Source organism: Lissotriton vulgaris, chromosome 11 (assembly GCF_964263255.1).
Source record: "Lissotriton vulgaris chromosome 11, aLisVul1.2, whole genome shotgun sequence".
In the NCBI taxonomy this organism is placed as follows: Eukaryota; Metazoa; Chordata; class Amphibia; order Caudata; family Salamandridae; genus Lissotriton; species Lissotriton vulgaris.
The window spans coordinates 601,355,375-601,373,280 of NC_141699.1; the positions used below are offsets into that span (position 1 = coordinate 601,355,375).

General features: G+C 46.8%; 1 protein-coding gene across 1 annotated transcript in view; it reads left to right on the forward strand.

Annotated features, from left to right (window-relative positions):
* The window catches only part of LOC147683215 (uncharacterized), a 273,042-nt gene that overhangs the window by 129,631 nt on the left and 125,505 nt on the right, over positions 1–17,906 (forward strand). Inside the window, exon 8 of the mRNA XM_086943700.1 lies at positions 1,350–1,485. Coding sequence (XP_086799826.1) covers positions 1,350–1,485 — 136 coding nt within the window. The remainder of the gene's footprint in view (positions 1–1,349; positions 1,486–17,906) is intronic.

The following is a 17,906-nucleotide window of genomic DNA, read 5'->3' on the forward strand; positions in this document are numbered from 1 at the left end:
CACATAACCTAGAGTCAAGTTCATGATCAGGTGATGTATAAGGTTGAATCTTTATTCCACAGAAATTCTACTGGTTCCCGTCAGGAAAATCCCTTTGATCCCCGTAATGTCGTTCTCCGAGGTGGAGGAGTTATGTAGACGTAACCGCCACCAGTCCGCAATGTGGTTCGGTGTTCGTGGCAATAACCACAGAGCACCTGTAGTAGGATGCTCGTGCTCCGCAGTCCCGTTACGAGTGGCGTCCCGGAGTGAACTGCTCACCCACCCATCTGCCCACTCCCAACCAAACCCTTCTGTTTTCTTGCAGTGCGAGAAGCAGAAACATAAAATGGTGTTCATAATACCATTTTATGTTTCTGCTTCTCGCACTGCGAGAAAGCAGTGGGGTGACGCTTCTCCATCCACGTGGAGGAGCCGCCCCTGTTCACATCTGTTCCGATGGGACTCCAGTCTTCCTCCATTAGCAAAGTGTATTATCCCTGCTGACTGCTCAAATCAACAAAATAAAAAATAAATATATGTTCCATAAAATGAGAGTCCGAGGAGACACAGCAAGCAATAGGTTTTAGAGAAGATGATGTGCAACTGATTTTGATTTGTTGACAATAGCTTGACAAAGAGTGGCCCCATTGAAGGGTTGGCTTTCGTTATGGAAGGTAAAATTTGCTTTGGGATTGTTCCCTGGGCTACTTTTAAAAACGTGAATATATGTTTCCACTAGATGGTATGATGTCATGAGTCAGGTTGTGTTCCCTAAATGCAGTGGATGGTCCTCTTCTGTGGGGTGGATCAACAGGACCATGGTAACACAGTCCACCCACCCATCCTCTCTGGGAACATCTAAGAGGTAACTTGACATCAGCATTTGAATGTAAGTAATGTGCTTGCGAGCGGCACAGATAATATCTTCATCCTTAAGTGATCATATTTGCTTGCTTCTACTGTTTACAGCAGGCTCTCTGATAATGGACCATTCTCCTCTCTGAAAAAGATCTGTCCTTCCTCGCCTAGCACTGAGCTCACAGCATCATCATCAAATCTGAACAACTTTGGCTAGAACTTCACCACTTATGGATGGTGTAATTCTGCTTGCCTAAAAACCTTTTGGTGTTCCTTTTATTCTGAAGTGCAGCACAATTATTGACAGATAGGGAGTCTTTAACTCGTCTCAACTTGAATGTCGATCATATTGTACTCTTCATTAACAAGTTACTTCTGCCTAATTTTCCAATGAGATTCATGTGTGGCTCCAGTGTCTCAATTACTATGGTGATGTAAAGTATGAATCTCCCGTTTAATAAGTCTAACAATAAATAAATTTTTTACATGTATATACTGCTTTGTTGTAGGATTAAAGAAAAAAAGTAAAGAACCAGTAGAACCTGGGGCATGGATCACAAAATTACACTTGGCAGACAACGGCATTGATGGGAGAGGCGAAGAAGGAGAGATTGGCGTTTTGGGGTTCATTCAGATTTTAAGTTTGTGAGTCCTTAAAAACATAACGTTTTTTCCTGATAGCAGATTGTAAGTCATAGAAAGTGTTAAAGTGTGTAATCTTCAAATGACTGCAGCTCTTCCTCAGCCAGATTGATCTCATTACTCTTCAATAGCTTCAAACATTGTAGAACGCCCAAAGTTTTTGGATGGGAAATACTTCATGCTATCTCTATTTTCACCCTGTTAATTGCAAATGTATGATTTAATGCACTACTTAAACATTAAGCATGCACCTAAATTATAGCTACTGACTGAAATATGAAATATGCTTGAGCCTGATCAAATTCTGGGAATCTGATCACATGGGGCCTCATTGCTTGTGCCCTTTTTGTTCCGATAAGGCCATTAACTTTAGTTACTGGCTCCAATGAAATTGAAAGATCTGATGACTTACTGTACTTTGGAGCCATTGTTAAAACCTTCAGAAGGAAAACTGGGGAAATGAGGAAAAATCTGGGGGATTTGGAGTAAAAGTTACTGCTTCTCTCACTAATTTGTCATTTATCAGAGGCTTCTTAGGGTCCCACACTTACGGCCTTATTTGGACGCCGGTCGGGCCGCCACCAACAGCCTGTCGTGGCGGTCTGACCAGCTGACAGCCCTTTTGTCCGACCGCTGGATTATTATACTAGCGGTTGGACCATTTGCTGTCGGGAAGAAGACCTCCACCTCTTACAGAAACTAGGATCCCGACGGGTGGTGGTTGGACTCATATCCCTACAGTAGAGGGCAGTGCCCTTCGCAGGCTCTGCTGTAGGGATTAGGAAATCAGTTTCCAACTGCCTTTTCATGGTGTTCAGCTTCTTTGGATGGTCCACCTTGAAAGGCACGAAGATTGTTGAAAAGTGCAACAAGCGGTGCATAGTTTGCCCTTCTGTTCTAAGCTGAGGAGGGCCAGGTATTATTCAATATTTAGTTAACAACAAAAGAGGGGGACAGTGGGTGGACAATATTTATAGGGGTCCAGTGTGCATGTCCCAACGAACTATTACCCAACTGATTGCACAAAGTTCCCCTGGGGTGATATCTATGTAATAAAGAGTGGACTAGCTTCCTCTCTCTGAAAGGGAGGTTGTATCTGGAAGTCAGGGACGATTGTCCCTTTTCGGAATTAGGGAAACCTCACACAACAGGTTGGTTCTATGACTGCTGTCGCATTCCCAACCGGTCGCTTCGTGTCATCATCGGCTTCCTGCTCCTGCGTCAAGCCGGCACTGCAATGCCTGACGGGCAGCACTTAGTGCTGCACTTTGTCGGAGATCTTTTATTCCAAAGCCGATGTTTGAGTGGGTGTGAGGGGCCCTAATCGTAAAGTAGTGAGCGTAACGTGTGGTGATTCTAAAAAAAGTTAGTGTAGTCTACTCTGGGTATTTTATTCCTGTAGCTACCTGCTTTATTAAAACTAAGAGGGGTATGGGATTTCAGCCAACCTATGTGTGGGAAGCCCGTTCAACCCTCAACAAGTGATCTGGTCGACATGTTTCATGCCATCAAGGCAGTTCATCGTTTCCGCTGAGAGCGGGATCGCCAGCCCCTAGCAGCGACTTGGGTGTGGCATGGGAACCCTCTTGCATCACCTACTTGGGTGTCCGCATTTACCACTCGGCTGCTGACCTTTTGGAGGGTAACGTTGGCCGTTGTGTCCGGTCACTGCGGGGTAGCTTGTCTTTCTGGTCGACCCTCCCGCTGACAGTCCTGGGCAGGACAGCATTGTTGAAAATGGTGGCGCTCCCCCGCTTCCTTTATTATTTCCGAACGCTACCTGTCTGGATTCCCCAGGGGGTGTTTAGGGAACTGCGGTCACTGATTATTGGCTTTCTGTGGGGGCATGGCCGTCGCAGAATAGCCTTGAGCACGCTACTTCGCCCCAAGCTGGAGGGGGGCATGGCCGTGCCCGACCTTGAGCTGTATTATCTGGCGGCGCAGTTGCAGGTCCTTACGCAGAACGTAGCCAGGGTGTTCCGGGGGCCGGAGGAAGACCGGGGTCGGGGGATACAGCGCCATGTGCTGTCGTACATCATTATGCAGCAACGGCTCGAGTTACGGGCCCTCACCATGGAGGAGCGGACGCTCCGGCTGTGCTGGCAGAGGAGCCTTCGGAGAGCGAGGGCATCGCGGCCTTATGCCCCGGAGATCCCGATCGGGATGTTGACGGCTTTGCCGCACGGAGGGGATTGGTCCCCGTTGATGGACTGGGAGGACGCTGGGTTGCAGGTGGTGGGTGACTTGTATATAGATGGGGCGTTGGCGCCGTTCGACGTGCTCCGGGACCAGTTCGGACTGCCTGAGGGGGGCTTCCTACTACACGCGGCTGTAGTGGCTGCCATGCAAAAGCACTGGAAAGAGGGGCTCCTGGAGCCCGCGACGACTATGGCATGCCAATATGTGGTGATGGCAGCTGGTACATTCAAAGCTGTGACGTGCCTCCATAATAGGATGCTGAACGAAGGGCTGGAACCACTCCATGGGCTCAAAGCTAAATGGGAGGGGAGTGTTGGCCGGCCCATACCGGATACGGCATGGGGCCATATCCTGCGACGCACGTGGAAGGGCACCAGGAACGCACGCTTTCAGCAGGTCCATTTTTATGTGCTCCATAGGGCCTATTTAACTCCAGAGAAATTACAGCGGCACTTTCGGGTGCCGGATGCCTGTTGCCCCCGGTGCTCGTCCCTTGGGGCGGACATGGACCACTTGTTTTGGGGGTGTCCACAACTGGGATCTTATTGGGCGGAGGTAGGGGAACTCCTGAATGAAGTGACTGACAGGGAGGTAGAATTCGACATGGCGGCGTGTCTATTGCTCTGGTTCCCGCATACTAAGCACACCAAGGTGACAAGTAAATTCATAGATCTGGGCCTGATATTGGCTCAAAGGGAAATATCGTGGCACTGGAAGGCCAGGGGGGGTCCCTCACTGCGTAGATGGAAGAATGAGTTGCTGCGATGGTCTGACTGCGAGAGCGTGCTCCGGATGAAGCAAGCAGTGAAGTTGGGGAATGAGAAAGCTCTGGATGCGGCGCGTGCATGGGAGTTAGTGGTACAGGCTCTGCGTGATGCTTTGGTTGAGGATGAGGACGGCGAGGACTAAGCCGCTGGACACCGCGGGGCGAACACAGAAGTATCTCACTACGCACTGTAGTGGAACCATCCAGTTCCGTAGAGCGAAGCACACACCTTAGCAGTTGCCAGGGGGGGGGGCGTTGGGGGGGGTTAGTTGTAGAGGGGCTTGGGGAGGGCCGGAAGCCATTGGAGGGTTGCTGGTGGAGGCCTTGGAACTACTGGGACAGGGGGTATTGAGTGGCGGGCAGACTGATTGGGTAGGACGGCCTGGCACGAAGGCCCGAATAGCCTAGAGTAGGCCCCGACGGGGGCAATTACGTTGATTCCACGGAGATGGCTGACGGGAATGTTGTTGCGGGTGGGGGGGTAAAAGCAGATACGTAAAACGACCTTCCGCCAGGGTCCCAATGGGACGTACACTGTGTTGTGTTCCTCCCGAGCGATCTGATATGCCGCCCGGCCTCCGGGATGCGGGCTGAATGGCTGTGTACGACTGTGAACTGTCATTGGGCGGGGGGAGCCCACAAGTGCACTGGCTGTTTACTTTTTCCTGCTGTTTATAACTCTGCAATAAAAATATAATTTAAAAAAAAATAAAAAAAAATCAAGGCAGTTCATCAGGACCAAAGGAAGTGCTCATAAACTTAAAAAAGAGCCCATTATGGGCTGTGGGGTTAGATAGATACAACCTGTGGGGTCAGGATCTGGAACAGGAAGAGTTCCTGTGTTGTTCTCCGCCCTGCGGGGGAATGGGAAAAAATATATATATAACAACAAATATTGATAACTGCTGATCTATATTTAGAACAACGTTGTCTATACTTTCACCAGGATGGTGAATATCTTATTTGCAGACTGAGGTTTGAGGGGGAAATTCGTTAGAAGCATAACATGCGTATTTCCTCCCACTCATCCTCCCGGGCACAGTGAAAGAGTAATTTTCCACTCATGAATCTAGAGGAGTTGTGTGCCATGGGCGATCTCATGTGGGCCTATAAAGATTTCAAGAAGGCTATAAAAGAAGACTTTAAAAGGCTCTGGACTTACCCACAGTCGTTGTAGATAGTTGTCCACAGGCTGTTTTGGTAGGACCAGCGTGATCAATTAGTAGCCTGCAGGGATGTGGGATAATTAAGGAAAAAATGGAAAGAATGGAAGGTGGCTGTGATCTAAGTTCAAAAGTCAGCTGTGCCCATAAATGTGCCAGAACACTGTGAACAACCAGGAGCCCCCTCCGGGATCTCACATACCAGCCAAAGAAGTCCGCGTCAGCGTGCCACTCGGAAAGTACTGCAGCGCGGAGGCGGGAGGACTGAGCTAGGGATCACCATTGCCCAAAAGCTGCCACCCCCGCGGGGGGTCCGTAGTGCCATAGGGAGGGCACGCCCAAGCTTGCCAAACCTCCCACACACGCAGCACCAGAGACCCGGAGCCTCGTAAATGTGGGTAGCGGGCCGCCAGTCCATAACGGATTGAGGGGGTGACAAGCACGGTGGCATGGCTCCCAGGTCTCGAGACCTTAAAGACTACCCGCAACCGCATCTACAGTCCAATGGAGGGTCACTTACCCACGAGGAAGCCCCCGGAGACAGTGTGTCCGCGGTCAGAGTCCGGGAGCCCACAGCGCCCCTACAGCGTCACGGAGTCAGCCGTGGGCTCAGTCCGCCCCTTACCTTAATCACGTACTGAAGGAACCTCTAAACCTACGTCCGTCCGACCGGCGAATCTCGGTCGGTCAAGCAGCCGGTGAGTTAGCAAGGTTTCTGGACGCCCTTAAGTCTCTCGTTTTGGCGGTGGAAATGAAAGTAGGACGTTGCTTGATGACCTGTTTCTGCACATGCGCACAGGGTCCGTCTAGGTAGAAGACGGAGTGAGCCTGTCTATGCACCAAAACTGGGCGCCATCTTGGAGTGGGGTCGGGACAGCGTTGCGCTACAAGGTGCGCATTTGAGAATCCAGATTGGGAGGTCAGGACTACTTGGCTATTCAAGGCCAGACCCCCTGTGCGCATGTGCAGAAACAGGTCATCAAGCAACGTCCTACTTTCATTTCCACCGCCAAAACGAGAGACTTAAGGGCGTCCAGAAACCTTGCTAACTCACCGGCTGCTTGACCGACCGAGATTCGCCGGTCGGACGGACGTAGGTTTAGAGGTTCCTTCAGTACGTGATTAAGGTAAGGGGCGGACTGAGCCCGCGGCTGACTCCGTGACGCTGTAGGGGCGCTGTGGGCTCCCGGACTCTGCCCGCGGACACACTGTCTCCGGGGGCTTCCTCGTGGGTAAGTGACCCTCCATTGGACTGTAGATGCGGTTGCGGGTAGTCTTTAAGGTCTCGAGACCTGGGAGCCATGCCACCGTGCTTGTCACCCCCTCAATCCGTTATGGACTGGCAGCCCGCTACCCACATTTACGAGGCTCCGGGTCTCTGGTGCTGCGTGTGTGGGAGGTTTGGCAAGCTTGGGCGTGCCCTCCCTATGGCACTACGGACCCCCCCGCGGGGGTGGCAGCTTTTGGGCAATGGTGATCCCTAGCTCAGTCCTCCTGCCTCCGCGCTGCAGTACTTTCCGAGTGGCACGCTGACGCGGACTTCTTTGGCTGGTATGTGAGATCCCGGAGGGGGCTCCTGGTTGTTCACAGTGTTCTGGCACATTTATGGGCACAGCTGACTTTTGAACTTAGATCACAGCCACCTTCCATTCTTTCCATTTTTTCCTTAATTATCCCACATCCCTGCAGGCTACTAATTGATCACGCTGGTCCTACCAAAACAGCCTGGGGACAACTATCTACAACGACTGTGGGTAAGTCCAGAGCCTTTTAAAGTCTTCTTTTATAGCCTTCTTGAAATCTTTATAGGCCCACATGAGATCGCCCATGGCACACAACTCCTCTAGGTTCATGAGTGGAAAATTACTCTTTCACTGTGCCCGGGAGGATGAGTGGGAGGAAATACGCATGTTATGCTTCTAACGAATTTCCCCCTCAAACCTCAGTCTGCAAATAAGATATTCACCATCCTGGTGAAAGTATAGACAACGTTGTTCTAAGTATAGATCAGCAGTTATCAATATTTGTTGTTATATATATATATTTTTTCCCATTCCCCCGCAGGGCGGAGAACAACACAGGAACTCTTCCTGTTCCAGATCCTGACCCCACAGGTTGTATCTATCTCACCCCACAGCCCATAATGGGCTCTTTTTTAAGTTTATGAGCACTTCCTTTGGTCCTGATGAATTGCCTTGATGGCATGAAACATGTCGACCAGATCACTTGTTGAGGGTTGAACGGGCTTCCCACACATAGGTTGGCTGAAATCCCATACCCCTCTTAGTTTTAATAAAGTAGTTAGCTACAGGAAGAAAATACCCAGAGTAGACTACACTAACTTTTTTTAGAATCACCACACGTTACGCTCACTACTTCACGATTAGGGCCCCTCACACCCACTCAAACATCGGCTTTGGAATAAAAGATCTCCGACGAAGTGCAGCACTAAGTGCTGCCCGTCAGGCATTGCAGTGCCGGCTTGACGCAGGAGCAGGAAGCCGATGATGACACGAAGCGACCGGTTGGGAATGCGACAGCAGTCATAGAACCAACCTGTTGTGTGAGGTTTCCCTAATTCCGAAAAGGGACAATCGTCCCTGACTTCCAGATACAACCTCCCTTTCAGAGAGAGGAAGCTAGTCCACTCTTTATTACATAGATATCACCCCAGGGGAACTTTGTGCAATCAGTTGGGTAATTATTCAATATTTAAACATAGTTATACATCAGAAGAACTAAATATATTTTCAGTTAAATACTCAATAGTGTATGCTGGCAAACTGATATCAGCATCTGAGCCAATGTCATCTGGCTTTGTTTGGTTTTGAAAATCTGTTGGCGAAATATTTGTATTCAACGTTGAATGAAACTGTTACGGTACTAATGATTGTGCCAGATCTCTCTGCTGACTTGTTGGGACACTGCTTGGTGATGCCAATAAGGGGGAGGCTAATCAGACTCTCTTTTTAGGTTTTGCATATTAGACAGTGCATGCTACTCCCCTCTGTTCATGTTGCTCTCTTTTGCTCGCTTGCTACCTACCCACAGTGCTCCACTTTGCTCTCTCGTCTGTTGCCAGCTTCCACCCATCCATGCCCCTGAGTGCTTTTCCAGCCCATGCCCCCATGTAGTTCCCACTTCCACCCGCACCCCCGTGTTGCTTCGTTTCCCCCATGTTACTTCCACCCCGTGTTGCCTCGCCCCCTTAAAAAAAGAAACACATTTGCACAGTTTGTTTAGGCTGCAGAATGCCGGGCCGAAGACAGCTGTAATGCCAGAAACCGGTCCCCGGAAGCTTGTTTCCTTTCCAGTATAAGAATTGGCTTGGTAGTTTGGTCTGCCCTGTTCCCATGATGCACTGGGCCAGGGACAGACTAATTTGCATGTAGCCAGGTTCTGAGCTGGGATGGTGCAGTGAGCTAAAAAACGGTGATGGATCAAGCCCTGATCTTTGGACTGGGTAGGAGTAGTCTGCTTAATTCAGATACTCTGTCCATCACCACCCCCTTTTCTGAATCGCAGCATACCAGACAGCACAGCTGTCGGATTTGCTAAAGACATCTTGGGGACATTCAGAAAGTTGACTAGGAATGCATTCCACCCGTTGCTTACCATTGGCTTTGTGGTTTGTAACTTACATTTTCTGTCCATCTATTTGCTGTCTTTATTTGCTTTAGACTATCCAGGTCGAGTTTGTCTCTCCCATTGTCCACATCTTGTTTACTGTATTCTTCCACAATCTTGCTTTCTGCAAACAGGCCTTTAAATCTTGTTCTTATCTTGTCACATTTACTGTGCATTCGAAGACTGAGGTCAGGCTGTGTCTTCTAGGGAACTTGGAAGTTTATTTTTCTATCTCTGACTTTAAAGTGAGAGTTTTTATGTGGCACTTATGCTGGTTATTGGGGGACTGATTAAGGAAGGCTGTACAATGTTTTTTTCGAGCACACAACAAAATGTAAATGTCTGTAAATTAACTGTGCTGTTGATCAAATTAATACATTGACTGATGACATTTCGACGGATGTATGACGTTACAACGCATACATTTACAACGACCTACCATTACAACGGAACTTTTACAACGCAAAAACTTTTACAACGCATGTATTTACAACGCATTTTTTTACAACGCAGTTACCTTTACAACGCATACCATTACAACGTAAGTATTGGTAAGTATTTATTAATTTTATAATCGTAAATTAATTGTAAAAAATATAATTTAATGTAATTTAATTTCATTTCATTTCATTTAATTAATTTAATTTAAATGTAATTTTAATTTATTTTTACCCTGTACCCCTGTACCCCAAAAAACAAAAACTGACCCTCAACCCCAAAAATACCCCTTTACCCAAAAACTAAAAACTGACCCTGAACCCTAAAAATACCCCTTTACCCAAAAAAACTAAAAACTGACCCTGAACCCTAAAAATACCCCTTTACCCAAAAACTAAAAACTGACCCTGAACCCTAAAAATACCCCTTTACCCAAAAACTAAAAACTGACCCTGAACCCTAAAAATACCCCTTCACCCAAAAACTGAAAACTGACCCTGAACCCCAAAAATACCCCTTTGCCCAAAAACTAAAAACTGACCCTGAACCCTAAAAATACCCCTTTACCCAAAAACTAGAAACTGACCCTGAACCCTAAAAATACCCCTTTACCCAAAAACTGAAAACTGACCCTGAACCCCAAAAATACCCCTTTACCCAAAAACTAAAAACTGACCCTGAACCCCAAGAATACCCCTTTACCCAAAAACTAAAAACTGACCCTGAACCCTAAAAATACCCCTTTACCCAAAAACTAAAAACTGACCCTGAACCCTAAAAATACCCCTTTACCCAAAAACTAAAAACTGACCCTGAACCCTAAAAGTACCCCTTTACCCAAAAACTAAAAACTGACCCTGAACCCTAAAAATACACCTTTACCCTAAAACTGAAAACTGACCCTGAACCCTAAAAATACCCCTTTACCCCAAACATATAACATTTCAAATATAATTATATACTTACCAATACTTACGTTGTAATGGTATGCGTTGTAAAGGTACCTGCGTTGTAAAAAAATGCGTTGTAAATACATGCGTTGTAAAAGTTTTTGCGTTGTAAAAGTTCCGTTGTAATGGTAGGTCGTTGTAAAAGTTGCGTTGTAAAGGTTGTTCACCCATTTCGACACATCATTTGTGCATGGTATACATTTAACAGTAAAGCTGTATGTGAGTGCAGCTATACAGGTCACTTAAATTGAAGAGGTGTTGTCTGTAATAGCAGAACGCTGCCATACTCCATGTTGCCCCACTCCACTCTATTCTACACCAGTCCATGCCACTGCACTCCACTCTGCACCACTCCACACTATGCTACTCCGCTACAAACTGCGTCATAGTACTCTTCCCTGGACCACTCTATGCTTCTCTACTTTATTCCAATCCACTCTAGTCTATGCCAGTGTCGTCTTCCCCCCACTACTCTACTATAAACCACTGCATTCTTTGCCATTGCACTCCACGCCACTCAACTCTATGTCACCCTACTCTACAACACAAAACGTAATGCTACTGCACTCTACGCCAAAGTACTCTACTCCGTACCCCTCCACTATACACCAGTGCACTGTATGCCACTCTGCTCAATGCCACTCTAATCTACTCTGCACCACTACACTCTTCTCTGAAATGATCTACTCTATGCCACTGTACTCAGCTCCACTCGACTTTACTCTGCACCACTCTGCACATCTCCACTCTTTGCCAATGCACTCTACACCACTTTACTCAAAACCAGTGCACTCGACGCCAATCTACTCTGCACCATTGCACTCTACACCACTATACTCGGTGCCACTGCTGTCAATGCCATAGTACTCTGCCACTGCACTCTAAGCCACTCTAGTCTACTCTGCGTCACAGCACTTTATGCCACTGCTCTCTACACCAATCTACTCTACGCGACTGCACGCTACGCCACTCTACTCTGCGCAAGTGCACTATTATCTACTTTGCACCAATGCACCACTCAACTAGAAACCACTGCACTCTACAATACTATACTATACTATACAATACTATACTCTGCAACACTGCACTCTGCCACTCTACCTTATGCCACTCTATTTTATACCTCTCTACTATATGCCACTCTACGATACTCTACTCTGCATCACTTCAATTTATGCCATTGCACTCTATGCCAATCCATTCTAAGCCACTCTAATCTACTCTGCACCACTGCATTCTATGACATTCTCCTCCTTACCACTGCACACTAGGCCACTACACTCTGAAACAATCTACTCTATACCACTGCAGTCTACACTATTCTATTCCACTCTGCGCCACTCCCCACCACACCACTGCACTCTACGCCACTGCACTCTATGCCACTGCACTCTACACCAATGCACTCTACGCCAATGCACTCTGAACCAATGCACTGTGCGCCACTACACTCTACACCGCTTTACTGAAAACCAATGCACTCTTTGCCACTGCACTCTATGCCCCTCTACTCTACTACACTCTATGCCAGTCTACACCACTCTGGTCTACACCACTACTTAAGCCATTAAACTCTGTACCACTATACTCTACCCTGCACCACTCCACTTCATTCTAATTTGAAACAATCTGTTCTACGTCACTGCACTCTATGCCATTGCACTCTATCTACGCCATTCTACTTCACTCTGTGCCACTCCATGCTGCGTCTCTCTACTCCACTGCACTCTACACTTTGCCACTCTACTCTAAGCCACTCCACTCCACGCCAATTCACTCTACACCATTTTACTCAAAACCAATGCACCCTATGCCACTGTGCCAAAGCCAACTACTTTGCACTTCTGCACTTTACGCCACTATACTTTACAATACTCCACGCCACTCTACTGCTCTCTACACCACTACACGCAATGTCACTCTACGCCACTGCATGCTACATCACTTTATGGCACTCTTTTCCACTCTGTGCCACTTAACTCTATGCCATTACACTCTACACCACTGCAATTAACTCTTCACCGCTGTACTCTATGCTACTCTACATCACTGCACTCTATGCTACACTACGTTACTGCACACTATTCTACTCTATGTCACTTCACTCTATGGCAATGCACTCCACACCACTTTACTCAAAACCAATGCACCCTACGCCACTGCATTCTATGAAAATCTACTCCGCACCATAGTACTTTACTCCACTTCACTCTAGGCCACTCTACTCTACTCCCCTCTATGATGCTCTACTCTATTAAACTCTGCTCCACTAACATGCTACTCCACTTTACAGCACTCTACTCCACTCTACGCCACTCAATGCCATTCTACGACGCTACTCCACTCTATGACGTGCTACGCAACTCCATGACACTTTATTCCACTCTATTCTATGACATACTATTCCACTCTACTCCACTATATACCACTCCACTCCATGACAGTCACATTGTACCTGTGCGGCATACTGCTCTGCCTACAATGAATCCTCTGCAGAGAGATGGTGGGTGGCCCTCCACCATGGAGGCCGAAGCTTTGACCTACACTGACTTGGCTGGCTTGAAGTTTAAATGAAAGGCACATACTATCTATTTGTGAGGAAGCCCGCAAACCGACTGAGAATTCCAAAATGGACCGCAAGTTTGACCCTGGATTAGAAAGTAGGCAACATTCTTGTTGCCGTAATGGGAGGCAACAAGATGACGCAGTATGAAAGCGTTGGAATGAGAGTTATGGAGAAGAGGAGGCCACTGGAGATACGCGGAGGAGCAGTGAGCCGAAACAAAGGTGATGGATCTATAATGAGGGCTGACACACATAAGGAGAAGGAATTGTGAGACACCGATATCGAAGAAGAGGAGAGTCTGACACGGGTGGTGACGGCTGTTGCAGGAGAATCCGGAGGCGGGTGCAGGGACAACCCCAAAGGAGAGAGAAACATCAAATGAGGCGATGAAGGAGGGAAACCCCAAGAAAATAACCAAACCACCCATAGACCCAGCGGCCAGGAGATGACGCAGCTGTTACCGCAGCCCTGGAGGAAGGTTGTGGCTATAGGCAAGTGCCAGTTTTAAGTTTCTTGCAAATATTCCATTGGTGGCACAAGGTAGAGGTGAACAGTGACACAGCCTGAGAACCATGGTGATAAGGAAGCACAGATAGTTATATCAGCTATCACAGTGGAAAATCCTATGTGTTTAGGGAAAAGTACATTGACTGCCTCTGCATGTGTTTTGCTCCGAGAAACCCCGATCCTCCCAATGGGCGAGACCAGAGAGAAATACAGAGTGTGCGACCGAAATCTGGAGTAGAGGGAACAGACTAAAGATCCTGGGAAGACTATGGCTATTTGGGAAATTTGAGACTAGTTAAAAATAACAATAAAATCCTTAAAACCATATCAGTGTGGCTGTGTGTTTCCCGGGAGCGATAACAAGTGGTTTCAGAAGAGGAATTTTGTGTCTGCAACCATGACACAACCCGTATCGCTGAAAGAAATTATTACACAGCTATCGGAAGGACAGTGACATCTGTAGCTGGTGGTTGAGCAGCAAGATCAAGCGGCACAACACAACTGTGAAACCCTACAAGTAGCTCTAAAAGGAAAAGCCACCATATTGATCACCAACCAATAGGTGCAAGACACGGCCACCATGAGGTTGACTGACGCTATTACCAGTGCCTGAGTACACCCAAACATACTGGGTACAGTGTTACAGAAGTACCAGGAAGGTGATGATCTCGACTATTTTTTATTCATTTTGAGAGAGTGGCCTCCACTGTAGCATGGTCTGTAGAATGGTGTGGACAGTGCATAGCACCACTACTCTCCGGGTAATTACATGTTGCATATCGGGTGGCCAACCCCACAGGAAAGACAGCATAAGCAGCCATCAAGAAAGGCCATTCTAGAGAGATTGGGATGCAACCCAGAGTACTACAGGGCCGATTTAGGAAGGAGAAATTAAATACTGGGCACAATTCCAGAGCTCCATATTACTGGATATGTAATTTGGGAAACCTGTGGCTACAGCTGAGTAATTCTAGTGTGATAGAAATCACTGAGAAGGTCTACTTAGAGCAATTTCTTAATGCTCTACCATTGTGTACTCAAATGTGGGTATGACAGCACCCCAACCTTATGGCCACAATGGATATCAAGCTGCCCCGATTTCAAAACTCACTATTCCTGACCCACAAATCCTCCCTCCTTTGGAACCCCTTGGATGGAACCCCGATTACCCCAGCAGGAAAAGGACTAAGTAAACTACTTCAAAGGAGGAACAGACACCAACAAGCTGCCTTTGAGCAAAGGGATTCTGACAATAAATTGCTTTGGTAGGCACCCTTTAATTATACGGAGATAGATACATCCCCTGTCCGAAAGAGGAAATCCAGGAGGGTGAGAAGAAGAGAGAAACTGAGATTTATACCTATTGTAACACTGACCCCACTTTTATCCTCTCATCCCCAGAAATATCAATCTATCTTCAGAATGGCACAGAGAGAGGACAGCACATTGTTACAAGTGTGAAAACAGGCCAGCGAGGAGGACCACGACCATGTAGGACCCTGTTTCTGAATAAAAAAATGGCTTGTGTACAGAGGGTTCCAAAAGCTTTTTGGAAACAAGTGATGCATCTGACCCACAACCAGATCAGAGGAGGACACTATGGAAAGGAACAAACCCTGAAATACCTTCTAGAAAGGTTCGTTGGCCAAGGGTCTACAGAGATATAACGCAATATTGTGCCTCCTGTAACCAATGTTAGTTGGTGAATCACCTGGGAGGAGCATTGGCCCGCCAGCATCCCATTCCTATTATCGAGGTTCCTTTCAAATTGGTGAGAAAGGATTTAGTAGGACTCCTAACATCATCTGTACGGGAACATGAATACATCCTAGTCTTTGTGGACTGTGCGACCCATTATCCTGAACTGGGGTGGGCGGAGTTTGCGGAGGTGCACTACGCAAAATTCCTCAGAGTTGCATAAAAACTTTCCGCTCCGCCCTACATTAAATGTAGCTTTTTAGCAGTGTGAAGAACTTTACAAAAAAAATATTAAATATTGCACAGTCCTCTTTACAAAGCCTTGGAACTACAGTCCTTTCATGATATCAAGCCCTTCGATTCTCTCTTTTTTCACAGGGCATACCAACCCTTTGAGACACTGGGTTGTGTGACCATACATCACTGGAGTCATCCTTACACATCACCAGGGTGTAACTTTAGGGATGACTCGGCTCCAGGAGGCCATAGCCTCATGCCCCAGCAGCTGTCATAGGGCCGATGCCAGGGCCCCTGGATGTCAGGAGCCCAGCTCTGCACAGGATGGTCGAGGCCGAAGGCACGGAAAACAGGCCATTGGCATTCATTCTTTAACCTGCCACTGGGCTTCTGTCTGCAGCAAGGTTAGTGTTTAACTCCACCCTCCAGCGCTCCAATTGGTTTGTGTATGACTTGGCTCATATATTTCTGTAGAGAAGCGAGGTTGGAAGACCACTTTGAACGCCGAGAAATGAAGGACTCTGTGTGACTGCCCTGTAACTAGGTGCATTGATGGTGACAGGTCAGGGCTACAGCTCCATAGTCCACTCAGTCAGAGGCAAAGATTCTGCTTGGACTAGCAAGAACATCGACGATACCAGCAGGTACATAGTCATACAGGCAAACAGAGCAGGAGCAGCATGAGTGAAGGGAACGTGAGTACTGGAAGAGGGTGGGATGTGTTTAATTATAGATAGTTTTCCCTGATATACTCCTGCTGTGATCCTAAAATCCTCTCAGCCTCATGGTTCGTCTTTACTAGTTAGCTGTTTGTACGGCATTTTTGTATAGCGCCAAATTCACATATTGCTTATTCTCTTGTTTCAGGGTGTAATTTCCAGTTCAAACTTGCTTCTAGATGAAAAAAAGGATCAAGCAAATCTCAGACACTTCCCCACAAATGCAAAAAAATGTCTACTGAGTAGAGTTTCCGCAGGAGTTAGTAATAGATCAGGGTATTCCCTTCCTTTGTCATTTGATCAATCATATATGTAAAATCCTAGGGATATGCCAGATTTATACGTCTTTGTATCAGCCACAGACCGATGGCCTAGTAGAAAGGTATAACAGAACAATAAAAAACCATGTAAAAGAAAATAACAACTGAGACAGAGAATAACTGGGACTGGAGGCTTCCATCGGTCCTCTTTGCTATTCAATCTCATGAGCCTAAATCCACAGGGTTTTCCCCTTTTGAGTTGCTTTTTTGGAGGAAACCCCACACTCTGCTAGTTATGGCCATTGAACATTGGGTAGGGGAGTAAGATGAAGGGAAGCCCCTTCTCGAGTATGCCACAAGTCTGAAGAGAACACTGTCATCTCTGTAGAAACAGATGAACGCCAACTTAGAAACTGCCCAAACCCACCAGAAAAGGCTATATGAAAGAGAAACTTTGTTGAGAAAATTCACAGCAGAGAAGAAGGTCCCTATTTTGCTTCCCAGTTACGCATCATGTAGCTGTCCCTTATAATAGTATGGAAGGTCAAATATTCCACATGAACATGCTTAAAAAATGGGAAGAACTCAACCCAGAGAGGGAAACCCTCTATACGTTAGATCACCACCATGGTTCACTGACAGAATATCAACACCCAAAATATCCCTATACCACAATATCGAGTTATAAATATCAATGTTAAAAATCCTATATTTATTAAGGTAAGTAGAAAAATATCAGAAACAAATATAGTGTCATTATTAGCTTAACTTGCGTGGGGCGCACAAAAAGAAGTCCAAGCAAACTGTCGATTTAGATGTACAAAAAAATTCCTTTATTTATTATTGTTCATTCTTTAAAAAGCAGTCACAGTGCAATTAGCAACAAAGTCAGCCAACGCGTTCCCTGCCTTGGGACCATCCATGCCGCTACCTTGGTGCTGACAAAACAAACTTTTGAGATTCGCAACTTTAGAGCCAATACGCTATTGTGGGAGAAGGAACTGATACGTCTTCCTTCACCGGAACCTATGATGCCGGAGCGTGATATTCGCAACAAAGGTATCCTACCAAACTATTTTGAGAGGTTCTGTTAAGGTCCGGGAAGAACATAAGCCGAACATAGAAAATATTGCAAACAGCTTTCCTAATCAACAGGAAGATTAGAAACCCTTTCAAGTTCTTATATATATATCTTCTTTACGACTCGGGAGGATCCACGTACACGTCACCGGTTGTAACTTTCATCTCTCCCTGAAGAAACTCCCTGGAAGGGAGTGAAACACGTTGGCTGACT